Source organism: Oncorhynchus mykiss, chromosome 4 (genome assembly GCF_013265735.2).
Source record: "Oncorhynchus mykiss isolate Arlee chromosome 4, USDA_OmykA_1.1, whole genome shotgun sequence".
NCBI classification, from domain to species: Eukaryota; Metazoa; Chordata; class Actinopteri; order Salmoniformes; family Salmonidae; genus Oncorhynchus; species Oncorhynchus mykiss.
In genome coordinates, this window is record NC_048568.1 from 26,437,501 (window position 1) to 26,453,002 (window position 15,502).

At 46.2% G+C, this 15,502-nt stretch overlaps 1 protein-coding gene across 4 annotated transcripts in view; it reads left to right on the top strand.

Annotated features, from left to right (window-relative positions):
- LOC110522372 (WASP family member 1) overlaps nt 1–15,502 on the top strand; it is a 138,126-nt gene that overhangs the window by 109,950 nt on the left and 12,674 nt on the right. For 3 of the 4 annotated variants that reach the window (XM_036976021.1, XM_036976020.1, XM_036976019.1), the window contains 3 exons: nt 2,049–2,166; nt 13,345–13,401; nt 14,887–15,059. In XM_036976021.1, coding sequence (XP_036831916.1) covers nt 2,049–2,166; nt 13,345–13,401; nt 14,887–15,059 — 348 coding nt within the window. The remainder of the gene's footprint in view (nt 1–2,048; nt 2,167–13,344; nt 13,402–14,886; nt 15,060–15,502) is intronic. The other variant, XM_036976022.1, reaches the window with a different exon arrangement.

Consider the following 15,502-nt stretch of genomic DNA (forward strand, 5'->3'; position numbering starts at 1 on the left):
TAGGTACATTTGTGCAAAGATTGTGCTTTTTTCAGCAATGTGCTTTTGTTAACCGTTTGGTGAAGCTGAAGTAGGCTGTGATTCGATGATAAATTAACAGGCACCACATTAATTATATGCAACGCAGGACAAGCTAGTTAACCTAGTAATATCATCAACCATGTGTAGTTAACTAGTGATTATGTGAAGATTGATTGTTTTTTAGAAGATAAGTTTAATGCTAGCTAGCAACTTACCTTGGCTCCTTGCAGCCACAAGGTTCTTTTGACGCTGCACTCGCGTAACAGGTGGTCAGCCTGCCACTCAGTCTCCTCGTGGAGTGCAATGTAATCGGCCATAATCGGCATCCAAAAAGGCAGATTGTTATGAAAACTTGAAATCGTCCCTAATTAATCGGCCATGCCGGTTAATCGGTTGACCTCTAGTGTGCACATAGACTGTCTTCTCTTGAGAGCCATGTCTGCCTACGGCGGCCTTTCTCAATAGCAAGGCTATGCTCACTGAGTCTGTACATAGTCAAAGATTTCCTTCATTTTGGGTCAGTCACGGTGGTCAGGTATTCTGCCACTGTGTACTCTCTGTTTAGGGCCAAATGTTTTGTTAATTCTTTCCAATGTGTCAAGTAATTATCTTTTTGTTTTCTCATAATTTGGTTGAGTGTAATTGTGTTGCTGTCCTGTGGCTCTGTGGGGTGTGTTTGTGTTTGTGAACAGAGCCTCAGGACCAGCTTGCTTAGGGGACTCTTCTCCAGATTCATCTCTCTGTAGGTGATGGCTTTGTTATGGAAGGTTTGGGAATCGCTTCCTTTTAGGTGGTTGTAGAATTGAATGGCTCTTTTATGGATTTTGATAATTAGTGGGTATCGGCCTAATTCTGCTCTGCATGTAATATTTTGTGTTTTACACTGCACACCATAAAGGGCAATCGGTTCAATAACTGATTCAAGTATTTTTAGCCAGATCCAAATTGGCGTGTCGAATTTTATGTTCCTTTTGATGGCATAGAAGTCCTCTCTCTCTCTCTCTCTCTCTCTCTCTCTGCAACACCTCAGGCTGTTGTTCTTCAGATCCAGCTGCTGCTACCCTGTCACATACACAATCACAATATAAACACCATACTACTCAGTCACAATAAACACAGTCACACACACCAAATTCACATACACATGATGCACTCACACACACAATCACACACAGCCTACCCCTGTCATACTCCCTTCAATCTTCCCCATGTTGTTGCATATCATTAAATGTCCTCAGCTATTTTAGATGATGTTTCCTCTTCCTCCCCCTGTCACAATCACGGCCTCTCGTCACCGAGGCCATCATGGTCCTTAGGAGAAAGAGGTGGAACCCTTCAAATGCTGCAGGTGACTTATGGAGAAACCAGTATGATGTTGTCAGGGCAGAATATGGCTCAGCTAGTGAGTTACCTCAGTACCTTTTGCTGGTGCAACTGACTAGCATGTGTATGAGAGTGAGTCAATGTGGCTATTTGTAGGTCTTGGGTGTGTGTGTCCGTGTGTGCGTGTGTGTGTGTGTGTGTGTGTGTGTGTGTGTGTGAGAGAGAGTGACTGTGTGTGTGTGTGTGTGTGTGTGTGTGTGTGTGTGTGTGTGTGTGTGTGTGTGTGTGTGTGTGTGTGTGTGTGTGTGTGTGAGAGAGAGTGACTGTGTGTGTGTGTGTGTGTGTGTGTGTGTGTGTGTGTGTGTGTGTGTGTGTGTGTGTGTGTGTGTGTGTGTGTGTGTGTGTGTGTGTGTGCGTGTGTGTGTGTGAGAGAGAGTGACTGTGTGTGTGTGTGTGTGTGTGTGTGTGTGTTTGGTCATTCATTTCCTCATCATAGGGGATTTGAAGTGATAATTTCCTCCTTCCGATTTAATTTCTCCTGGTCAAGGGTGAAGACAGGAGGAAATGAAAGACAAATGAAAAGATAAAGAGAGAGTTCAAACTTGACTGATCAGAGTGCATCCCCCATCAGCCTTCGCTGGTCCACAAGGCTCTGAGCAGACCTTAGATCAGTGTCTGGGGGTAACTGTGCTTTCCTCCTGCAGGGATGATGGTAAGGAGGGGCTGAAGTTCTACACCAACCCCTCCTACTTCTTTGACCTGTGGAGAGAGAAGATGCTGCAGGACACAGAGGACAAGAGGAAGGAGAAGAGGAAACAGAAGGTAATGAAGGGCAGCCATTGGCCCGTCTCCAGCATCCTGTCTACATATTGGTGGATTCAGCGTGGTGTCGTTAGCCCATTGGTCCTTAACTGAGGGGCTGTGTCACCAAGTGGCTTTCTGACCCTAACTAATTTCAGAACAGCTCTCCATATCGTAAGCATAATCTCAGCCATTATGAGCGCAGTAGTGGAACTTTTCTTGGATCAGAATTGCCAGTATTATTAACATCTAGAGCTACAGATGATATATGTGATGAAGGACATAACACTGTAGTCTATGGTCAGTGATTCACACACACACACACACACACACTGGTCGATATGGGTCAGTGGGGTGGGGAAAGATGAGGTGAGCATAAATCACTGATTATACAGAATGACCACAGTACATATCGACCCATGGCGTACTCTACACACACACACACACACACACACACACACATTAAAGCATAGATTCACGAACACACACACACATTAAAGCATAGATTCACGAACACACACACACACATTAAAGCATAGATTCACGAACACACACACACACAAACACACACACATTAAAGCATAGATTCACGAACACACACACACACAAACACACACACATTAAAGCATAGATTCACGAACACACACACACACAAACACACACACATTAAAGCATAGATTCACGAACACACACACACACACACACACACACACACACAGGGAACCATTAGCTATGTATCTGTAATAGATGAGCATCAGGGAGGGGAGGATACAGGGTGGTTCTCTGTTGTCTAGTTATTTACTCTAATTAATGGTTGGCTCTGCCCTCTCTCTGCCCCCACTCCTCATGAGGGAGCCTTTGTTTATCCTTAGAGAGACACACTCACATTTCCATACACCCACATACTGTACACACAGCTGATCTCATGTGGGGCCCTTCATAAATACACATTTACTATACTGTATACACACATACACGTACACACAAATGCTCTCATGAGGAGGAACGCTGTGCATCCTCAGAAACACACACACACACACAAGCATGAGGGAGCCTTTGTATATTGTCCGAGATCTCCTTCCGTCTCTCACACAAACCCTAAATTACTGAGCAGTCAGCCCCTGTGCAGAAGGAGGGGTCTCCTGCCCCGAGCCCCAGGGGCTCCCTATGACGCTAATCAGCACCAGCTTGAGAGGCGGGCCATAGCCCTCAGTTCCCCATACCATTCAATCAGAGGCCAATGTGGTTAGATTTACAAACACAACCAGTCAATGAGGTAGAAGCTTCCACAAGGAACCCTGCCAGAGGTTTGGGATATAGAAGTTGAGGTTTGGGTTTTCATGGTGGTGATAAATGGTTCAGTCACAAGGCTCACAGTCAGGGAACAGGGGACAGTTACAGTAGTCAGGGGACAGGGGACAAGTACAGTAGTCAGGGGACAGTTACAGTAGTCAGGGGACAGGGGACAGTTACAGTAGTCAGGGGACAGTTACAGTAGTCAGGGAACAGGGGACAGTAATCAGGGGACAGTTACAGTAGTCAGGAGACAGGGGACAGTTACAGTAGTCAGGGGACAGGGGATAGTTACAGTAGTCAGGGTACAGTTACAGTAGTCAGGGGACAGTTACAGTAGTCAGGGGACAGTTACAGTAGTCAGGGAACAGGGGACAGTTACAGTAGTCAGGGAACAGGGGACAGTTACAGTAGTCAGGGGACAGTTACAGTAGTCAGGGAACAGGGAATAGTTACAGTAGTCAGGGGACAGTTACAGTAGTCAGGGGACAGTTACAGTAATCAGGGGACAGTTACAGTAGTCAGGGGACAGGGGATAGTTACAGTAGTCAGGGGACAGTTACAGTAGTCAGGGAACAGGGGACAGTTACAGTAGTCAGGGGACAGTTACAGTAATCAGGGGACAGTTACAGTAGTCAGGGGACAGGGGATAGTTACAGTAGTCAGGGAACAGGGGACAGTTTCAGTAGTCAGGGAACAGGGGACAGTTACAGTAGTCAGGGGACAGTTACAGTAGTCAGGGAACAGGGGACAGTTACAGTAGTCAGGGGACAGTTACAGTAGTCAGGGAACAGGGGACAGTTACAGTAGTCAGGGGACAGTTACAGTAGTCAGGGAACAGGGGATAGTTACAGTAGTCAGGGGACAATTACAGTAGTCAGGGGACAGTTACAGTAGTCAGGGGACAGGGGATAGTTACAGTAGTCAGGGGACAGTTACAATAGTCAGGGGACAGTTACAGTAGTCAGGGAACAGGGGACAGTTACAGTAGTCAGGGGACAGTTACAGTAATCAGGGAACAGTTACAGTAGTCAGGGGACAGGGGATCGTTACAGTAGTCAGGGGACAGTTACAGTAGTCAGGGAACAGTTACAGTAGACAGGGGACAGTTACAGTAGTCAGCGGACAGTTACAGTAGTCAGGGGACAGGGGACAGTTACAGTAGTCAGGGGACAGTTACAGTAGTCAGGCAACAGGGTATAGTTACAGTAGTCAGGGGAAAGTTACAGTAGTCAGGGAACAGGGGACAGTTACAGTAGTCAGGGGACAGTTACAGTAGTCAGGGGACAGGGGATAGTTACAGTAGTCAGGGGACAGTTACAGATGTCAGGGAACAGGGGACAGTTACAGTAGTCAGGGGACAGGGGACAGTTACAGTAGTCAGGGAACAGGGGACAGTAGACAGTAGACAGAGGCACGTTACAGTAGTCAGGGGACAGTTACAGTAGTCAGCGGACAGTTACAGTAGTCAGGGGACAGGGGACAGTTACAGTAGTCAGGGGACAGTTACAGTAGTCAGGGGACATCGGATAGTTACAGTAGTCAGGGGACAGTTACAGTAGTCAGGGGACAGGGGATAGTTACAGTAGTCAGGAGACAGTTACAGTAGTCAGGGAACAGGGAACAGTTACAGTAGTCAGGGGACAGTTACAGTAGTCAGGGGACAGGGGATAGTTACAGTAGTCAGGGGACAGTTACAGTTATCAGGGAACAGGGGACAGTGACAGTAGTCAGGGGACAGTTACAGTAGACAGAGGACAGTTACAGTAGTCAGGCAACAGGGTATAGTTACAGTAGTCAGGGGACAGTTACAGTAGTCAGGGGACAGTTACAGTAGTCAGGGAACAGGGGATAGTTACAGTAGTCAGGGACAGTTACAGTAGTCAGGGGACAGTTACAGTAGTCAGGGAACAGGGGACAGTTACAGTAGTCAGGGAACAGTTACAGTAGTCAGGGAACAGGGGACAGTTACAGTAGTCAGGGGACAGTTACAGTAATCAGGGAACAGGGGATAGTTACAGTAGTCAGGGGACAGTTACAGTAGTCAGGGGACAGTTACCGTAGTCAGGGGACAGTTACAGTAGTCAGGGAACAGGGGACCATTACAGTAGTCAGGGGACAGTTACAGTAGTCAGGGGACCGTTACAGTAGTCAGGGGACAGTTACAATAGTCAGGGGACAGTTGCAGTAGTCAGGGGACAGTTGCAGTAGTCAGGGGACAGTTACAGTAGTCAGGGAACAGTTACAGTAGTCAGGGGACAGTTACAGTAGTCAGGGAACGGGGGACAGTTACAGTAGTCAGGGGACAGTTACAATAGTCAGGGGACAGTTGCAGTAGTCAGGGGACAGTTACAGTAGTCAGGGGACAATTACAGTAGTCAGGGGATAGTTATCGTAGTCAGAAAACACAAACAGTTACAGTAGTCAGGGAACACAAACAGTTACAGTAGTCAGGGAACAGTTACAGTAGTCAGGGGATAGTTACCATAGTCAGGGAATACAAACAGTTACAGTAGTCAGGGAACAGGGGACAGTTACAGTAGTCAGGGGACAGTTACAGTAGTCAGGGGATAGTTACCGTAGTCAGGGAACACAAACAGTTACAGTAGTTAGGGAACACAAACAGTTACCGTAGTCAGGGGACAGGGGACAGTTACAGTAGTCAGGGGACAGTTACAGTAGTCAGGGGACAGTTACAGTCACACCACTGTGTGTTTAGAAAAGACAGAGGACACAGAATATATAGAAGATGTATTTCACAGAATACTAGGCAATCGGCCTATATATACAGTATTCAATAGACCTTGTTTTGTGTAGACAGGGTATTGAGTTGGGATGGTGGGGGAGTTGGGGCCAGATCCCAGTCTAATAAAAGGCTTAACTCAGTGGGGTTATAAAGCCCTATTCATTTCCCCTGCACCACAATACACTGGCAGCCATTACAGTACAGAGTACAGAGCCCTTACAGATAGCCAGGTGAGGGAGATTTCTGGGGTCTACACACAAATAGTTCTGGTTTGGGTTCAGATACATTATGAGATACAGGCATACAAGTACAGGATGGTGGAATAAGAGACGACTGTGTTTCTGGCATGGACATTATGGAGCTATGTGAGTGGATAGACATATCCTTGGCTAGAGAAAGTGAGTGAGAGAGAAAGAAAGAAAGAAAGAACAGAGAAAGAGAGAGAGAAAGAACAGAGAAAGAGAGGGAGAGAGTGTACAAGCATCTCTACAACAGATCAGGGCACTTTTTTCTGGAACAAACTGGTTTTATAAACTACCAACATGCAGGGACTGGATTTGCCCCGATTGCCAACTCCCCACAATGTACTCCCATCCCCCCTTCAACACAATATTACTGGTCAGGTTCCCTACCCATGCTCTAACCCCTCTCCCTCTCTCCTTCCCTTCGTCCTCTCCCCTGTTCTCATCCCGTCTCTATTGTCTCTGACTGTGTGCAGCTGGAAATGCCTTTTCATTTGTGGCCAGAGGGCCTTATAAGAGTCCCCTCCCCCCCAGAGGTAAGGCTGACCCCCCAGACCCTGTCATGGGACCCTCAGGTTATCCTGCTGCCCCCCTACCTAAGGCATTTGCCCTGCATCAAAGCAGTGGACTGGCCCCCACTAACTCTGCTGCTAACCCCTCCTACTTACCTACCTACTACTTACCTACCTACTACTTACCTACCTCTTACTTACCTACCTCCTACTTACCTATCTACTACTTACCTACCTACTACTTACCTACCTCCTACTTACCTACCTCCTACTTACCTACCTACTACTTACCTGGAAACCCTTGTTAATCACCTCCCTAACTACAAAACACTTCTGAGACAATCGCTGGCTGGCCGGATTGTAACCTCCTAGGTTAGCATGCAGCCCTCCCTCCACCTGCTGCCCACTAACACAGACCCCTCCCTCCACCTGCTGCCCACTAACACAGACCCCCTCCCTCCACCTGCTGCCCACTAACACAGACCTCCTCCCTCCACCTGCTGCCCACTAACACAGACTCCCTCCCTCCACCTGCTGCCCACTAACACAGACCCCTCCCTCCACCTGCTGCCCACTAACACAGACACCCTCCCTTCACCTGCTGCCCACTTCCCACTAACACAGACCCCCTCCCTTCACCTGCTGCCCACTTCCCACTAACACAGACCCCTCCCTCCAATTGCTGCCCACTAACACAGACTACCTTCCTCCACCTGCTGCCCACTAACACAGACTCCCTCCCTCCACCTGCTGCCCACTAACACAGACTCCCTCCCTCCACCTGCTGCCCACTAACACAGACCCCTCCCTCCACCTGCTGCCCACTAACACAGACACCCTCCCTCCACCTGCTGCCCATTAACATAGACCACCTTCCTCCACCTGCTGCCCACTAACACAGACCCCTTCCCTTCACCTGCTGCCCACTAACACAAACCCCCTCCCTCCACCTGCTGCCCACTAACACAGACCCCCTCCCTCCACATGCTGCCCACTAACACAGACCACCTTCCTCCAACTGCTGCCCACTAACACAGACTACCTTCCTCCACATGCTGCCCACTAACACAGACTACCTCCCTCCACATGCTGCCCACTAACACAGACCCCCTCCCTCCACATGCTGCCCACTAACACAGACCACCTTCCTCCAACTGCTGCCCACTAACACAGACTACCTTCCTCCACATGCTGCCCACTAACACAGACTACCTCCCTCCACATGCTGCCCACTAACACAGACCACCTTCCTCCAACTGCTGCCCACTAACACAGACCACCTTCCTCCACCTGCTGCCCACTAACACAGACTACCTTCCTCCACCTACTGCCCACTAACACAGACTACCTTCCTCCACCTGCTGCCCACTAACACAGACCCCCTCCCTCCACATGCTGCCCACTAACACAGACCACCTCCCTCCACCTGCTGCTCACTAACACAGACCCCCTCCCTCCACCTGCTGCCCACTAACACAGACCCCCTCCACTAACTAGCAGGATGGTTGTGATCTGATATTTCTCCCTGTACTTCACATGTAAGAGGTTCAGTACTTTAGTACTACTATGTACTTGGTAATTCAAATTAGGGGTGAAAGTAAGGTGGTCTGGTACAAGGTACCGGTAAAATAAATAGTGAGGGTATGCCGTACCGGTAAAATAAATAGTGAGGGTACGCCGTACCGGTAAAATAAATAGTGGGGGTATGCCGTACCGGTAAAATAAATAGTGGGGGTACGCCGTACCGGTAAAATAAATAGTGAGGGTATGCCGTACCGGTAAAATAAATAGTGAGGGTACGCCGTACCGGTAAAATAAATAGTGGGGGTACGCCGTACCGGTAAAATAAATAGTGGGGGTACGCCGTACCGGTAAAATAAATAGTGAGGGTACGCCGTACCGGTAAAATAAATAGTGAGGGTACGCCGTACCGGTAAAATAAATAGTGAGGGTACGCCGTACCGGTAAAATAAATAGTGGGGGTACGCCGTACCGGTAAAATAAATAGTGGGGGTACGCCGTACCGGTAAAATAAATAGTGAGGGTATGCCGTACCGGTAAAATAAATAGTGAGGGTACGCCGTACCGGTAAAATAAATAGTGGGGGTATGCCGTACCGGTAAAATAAATAGTGAGGGTATGCCGTACCGGTAAAATAAATAGTGAGGGTACGCCGTACCGGTAAAATAAATAGTGAGGGTACGCCGTACCGGTAAAATAAATAGTGGGGGTACGCCGTACCGGTAAAATAAATAGTGAGGGTACGCGTACCGGTAAAATAAATAGTGAGGGTACGCCGTACCGGTAAAATAAATAGTGGGGGTACGCCGTACCGGTAAAATAAATAGTGGGGGTACGCCGTACCGGTAAAATAAATAGTGGGGGTACGCCGTACCGGTAAAACATGAGCCTATCACAATAATGAAAACAAAATATCAAGAAAACTGCATGTCAGAGGCATGGAAAAGAGAGAATGGACATGAACACCGGTGGTAAAGCCAACGCTCCAAAATACTATGTGGTTCGGCGAGAACACTGACATTTTTCCAAGGCAGAGATGAGTGGCCGAAACCGAGACACGCGGACAGCAGTGGACACATACATTCTATCCTAATGACATTCACCAAGTGTCATTACACTTTTTGGTGTGTTGTGTAGAAGAGGTCCCTTTCCATTCACCACTGTTTAGAGGTTGGAGATATGTTGTGAGTAGATGAACATGCGTGGTAGTAAAGGAGCCCATTGAAGTGATTGTTTGACAATCAGATGAAGACATCATGACTGGTTGAGGTATGCCAAGGTAAAAGTTCATACATTTTAAAAGTTAAATCACAAATGTTTAAGACTCACAGAGATCCTATTGAATTAGTAGGGATTCTATATGTAGTTCTATGATGAGGCCATCAAATGACATAGAAGGTCCTGTATCAGAATAAATTAATTCTACTTTCACCCCTGATTAGTATACAATCTCCATGACAATGACCAAATGATGGTTAGGTAACTGTACCAGGTCCCTCCCTCCCACCCCCAGACTCCCAGGCTGGGTTAGGACCTGCATGGGGGAGTAGAGAGAGCAGTGGCGGTGGCATTATGCTGAGTCTGTCACACACACACACTGTATACACATACACACACACACACTGTATATACACACACACACAACAAGACACACTCCTGTGTGCCGCTGGCACATTCAGATGGAGGATGACTGCATGGGTTAGTCATACAGGGTCCTGAAATTAGCCACATTTATAACAGTAATTACACATGCAGAACCCACACACACACTCAAACATGAACACACACACACACTCAAACACGAACACACACTCACAGCGACCCACACACTCATCACTCATAACCATTTTAACTGATTAAGGAAAGGCTTGCGAGTACAATAAACCTTCAGGTCCATTCCATATTCTCTGGTGTGTGTGTGTGTGTGTGTGTGTGTGTGTGTGTGTGTGTCCTTCTCTCCACCCGTGCTTCCTCAGCGTAATGGCCTGTGATTAATCGTGGCTAATCAATATGCATTACTGTTAGGATTCATGATGTTCCCTTCACTCTGCTGTGTGACTACTGTCTGCCCTGGGCATCACAGGGACGGGTTGGGGGCGGGGTCAACTACAGCTAGCTAAACACAAACACAGGCTGACAACCGCCCAATCCACGTCTCGTCAAATCACTACCCACCCCTCTGTCACACGCCCGCCTGATCACCTGAGCATGTGTCACGGAAACAAATGTCGCGTCTCTGGCATCATTAAAAGTGAAGACTGTTATTTATCAAATCAATTCTCTGTAAATATTATTACGTGATTAGACTAATCATGTAAATTGAATTAACTAGGAAGTCGGGGCACCATGGAAAATCTTCAGATTACAAAGTTATCATTTTCCGAATATAACTCTTCAGATATTTTAATATCTGATCAATTAGTCTTCTAATTAATGAATTATTCTTTACCTCACATCAGTCTCATTCCAAACGTCGTAAATTGATAGCTATCTGCATGAACCCAGCCTAAACTATGAATCATCCATACACTATTGGCTTAATAATTTATTTACTAACTAACTAAATAATCACAGAAATGCATAAACAAACAAACAGTAGATATTGGTAGGGAAGATCCCCTAGTGGGTTAAGCCGATATGACGGCTTGGTGGACAAAGGGAAGGGGCTGTGGACTGAGAAAGAGCGGGAAAGACAAAATGGATCACTACACACTGGATAATTATATTGTTTGAAATGCTAATCCTTTGCACATGAACGCTCGCTCATTCGGGAATAATTCAAATCAATATATTTACGCCCATATGTCGTTGTTGTCTTCTCTGTTGGAATCGTTGGTCCGTCTGCGGGAGAGTCAGTTGGTTACTCATGAGAGAGTCTCTGGTTACTCATGGTGGTAGCTCTATCGGCGGCTCCTGATAGTGTCTGTTGTCATGGATACGTCAGGCGTCCATTGTTCTTAAAGTAGATGTTTCGGCGGTTGTCGGTATTTGCATCTCAGGTTTACATAATTTCTAGCTGTAGACTTGTAATTAGTATCTAAGATTTGCTCTTATTTTGTAGGGATCGATAGTCTCAGAGTTTAACCATTTTCAGCCGTGTAGCCAATGCTCCACGTTGCATAGTTTTCTAGTTTTGGTAGTCAAACCTGTGCCACCTCAGCTTACACCGAGATATGCGTGGTCTGGTGAGGATTTCCTCAGGAGGGGTTTTTATTCAATAGAAAAGGGCGGTTCCATGACGCCAGATCATGTCTGTGCTCACGGGGGCGTGGCCGCTGACTAGTGAAACTTTACAGGGAATTAAATTCCCTCAAATTAAAAATGTTAACATCACATTGTCTAATTTCACAAATAGTTTCATCTTTACTCATTCATTTTATACAAGAATTAGATGCAAACCCCATAATTGAGAAATGTACACATTCAGAGATATAGTTATGTGTGTTTCATGTCCTTCGTGAGGTCACCAAATGAAACACACTCAACATAACTGCCCCTTAAGTGTCCACGGACCATTCCCACACTCTCAAAGGTGGAAATATTGTTTAAAAGTCCCATTTTGGGACTTTGGGATTTAGTTTGGCCAAGTGAAATCCCTTGTTCTCTCTCTGCATGACCAGGGGGAGAGAGTCTCCGCCAGGAATTTATGGCCTGAGATAACAGTGAGAGAGGGGGAAGCCACGATCTACACCCAGAAAGAGCCACGTCATGACACAAACTAACAACACAACACGTTATCTACTTGAGTTAGATTAGAGCTATACTAACAGGAATGTTGATTGATCAAACAATCGACAAAACAATATTTTTCACTTGATTGGCTTGATGATGGTTTAGACTTGGGAGAGGGCTCTGTATGTTTCAATATGTCTCTGAATGGGGGGCTCTGTAGGGTTATGTAGTAGGGAATAGATTGAGAGGAGATAAATTTGCCTACTTAGCATAATTATTTGAGGCCGATGCTTTGCTGCCTCTTAACGAAAGTGTTTGACCAAATTGCTGAGATTTCTGCTGCATAGCAACAGTCTAGGAACACCAACTGTCTTTTTCTGTCTTGGATGTTGCCTGTAAGCTAGCTAGGTGGTTTTGTTTTAAACGGACTGTGAATGATGACTCCCTCTTGTTCTTTTGCCGCTTGCTTTGTGCTTCCTTCTGGCGCTAACCGTGTTGTGCTAACCGTGTTGTGCTAACCGTGTTGTGCTAACTGTGTTGTGCTAACCGTGTTGTGCTAACTGTGTTGTGCTAACTGTGTTGTGCTAACCGTGTTGTGCTAACCGTGTTGTGCTACCTGTGTTGTGCTAACTGTGTTGTGCTAACTGTGTTGTGCTAACTGTGTTGTGCTAACCGTGTTGTGCTAACCGTGTTGTGCTAACCGTGTTGTGCTAACCGTGTTGTGCTAACCGTGTTGTGCTAACTGTGTTGTGCCAAACACTCTGTCATGTTTTGTCACTGTGTGTTCTTGTCAGACTGCGCTGTGTTGTGAGTGGCGTGCTTTGTGCTTTTTGTGTGTTCAAATAAGCTCTTTTCTTTTATGACGATTTCTTTGTCTTTGTATGTCTGAACAGCTCTGTTGTCTTTGAGTGAGTGTTTGTTTGGAGCTGTGTGTGTGTGTGTGCGCTCCAGTCCACTGTTTATTTGCTTTGTAAGTGGCGCATGCACTATGTTAAATTGTATGACTTGCGCTCTGCCGCTGTGTGTGACTACTGTCAGTCCAGCTGTGTCACGTCATTTTGTGTTGAAGAGAGTTTTGCTTCCTGGTGTGATTCACTGCCCTGCCGCTGTCCTGTTCTTGCAGCTCTCAACAGCCAGCGGTGTTGCGTTCCAGTGCTCTGTGTGGTGTTCATTGGTTCCCTCTGGTGCTTCTCTTGTCGTTTTGTTCTTGTAGTTGCAGGACCCCCACCTGTATGATCAGGTCTATAGGTACTTAGACCTCCCAGGACAGGTATGTGATCTCATTACAAACCATGTGTCTTTTTACAGCTCATCGTCCCTAGGACAATATTTAGACATGTTATAATGCATTATGAAGACCTAATTTCACGTTCCCACTGCTGTAGGTATGGGAACTAAGAATTCTGTTGTGTATTTTGGCAAAAATGATTTAATTAGTAAAGTACAGTTCAATTCGTTGTACTATTATTTGGACATGATCTTTCTTTTAATTTTGGTGTATAGTAGACACCATGTTTCTTGTAGTACTATACATTCAACATGCCCTGTAATGTCCAACTCATTCAACTAAAATGTCAGCTACAGCTTTCCTTGTTCCCAGACTTCACATAGCAGTGTGGTATTCCTCACCTACACTATGTTCTGCCTTACACTTGTTCTGTGTTGTGCTCTGTTGTGCTCACACCTTCTGTGTGTCCCGTTTTATATATGTGTAGACTGAGCATCCTACTCTATGTCTATGTAAACATTCCATATGGCTTAGTATCCAATGAAAATGAGAGAGTCACTATGACATCAGCTACTGTGCAAAGCCAAGAGCAGAGATACGTTTTGCTTATGAGGCTTTATGGGATTGTGTTTGTGTTTTGGTTTTACTATCCTTGTGGGGACCAGAAGTCCTAATAAGGATAGTGAAACAAGAAACATTCAGATAAGTGGGGACATTCCTTTATTTTTAAATATTATTTAACTAGGCAAGTCAGTTAAGAACAAATTATTATTTACAATGACAGCCTACCACGGCCAAACCTGGGCCAATTGTGCGGTTGTGATACAGCCTGGAATCGAACCAGGGTCTGTAGTGATGCCTCTAGCACTGAGATGCAGTGCCTTAGACCGCTGCGCCACTCAGGAGCCGGTCCCCACAAGGAAAAAGGCTATTTTTGGTTTAAGGGTTAGTTTTAGTCTTAGGGTTACAATTAGGGTTAGAAGTTAGGGTTAAAGTTAGGAGTTAAGGTTAGGTTAAGGGGAAAATAGGATTTGGAATGGTAATAAATGTTTTGGTCTCCACAAGGATAGTAACACAAATGTGTGTGTAGGTGTGTGTGTGTGTGTGTGTAGGTGTGTGTGTGTGTGTGTGTGTGTGTGTGTGTACCAAACTTTGTTAGTCCCGATCCAATCAATGTGAAGACAGGAGTGAACCGACTGTTGACTCTCTCTATTAAATCTTTCTTCTCTCTGTTGCCTCCTGTCTTTGCACTCAGTTCTGCTCTCTGTCTCTCTTTAAATGTTAAATAAAAACATAGCTCTTCCCTCTACTTGTAATCAAAGCAGTTTAAATGTGTGTGAAGGGAACTTCAATGAAGTGCTGTGTTTGTCTGATAGTTCTGTACAGATGAAGACCCTAGTCTCTCTCTCTTTGTCTGTCTCTCTCTCTTGCCTCTTTCCTTTCTTCGTTCTTCCAACCCCCCTCCCTCTTCTCTCTCTCCTCCCCCCTCTCCTCCTACCTTCCTCCCTCTATCCCCTCGTTCTCCAGGTTAGGGGAAACGACCGTACTCTGGAGACTGAGAAGATCCCGCGGGCGCCTCACGACCGGAAGAAGGAGTGGCAGAAACTGGCGCTCGGGGCGGAGCTAGCTGAGGACGACCCTGAAGAGGCCCTGAAACACAGAGAGCCTAATGGCTCCGCTCCCTACCACGACAGGTCTGGGTGAGTGTGTGTGTGAGTGTGAGTGTGTGTGCGTGTACGTGTGCGTGTTTCTCTGTATATGGAGCATTGGGGAACGCTATTAAACCCCAATGTTACTCTATATGGAGAATTTGTGTCACGTCCCAATTCCCCGTCTCCCTTATTTTTTTACATTTTATTTAATTAACCAGGAGACTCAGAGTCTCTTTTTCAAGGGAGACCTGGCCAAGAAAGCAGCAACAAACAACACATTACAGAATTAAAACATACAACAATACAATACAACATGATCCAGCCTAAAAATAGCATTTACACTCCTCTGTAACAGAGTCTCACATCAATATTTTAAATGCATTCAGTGGCACTAACATATCTAGAAGCATCGATTGTAGATTATTCCATGCCTCTGGTGCACAAGAAGAGAAGGCAGTCTTGCCTAATACTGTGAATGTCCTGGGGACTTT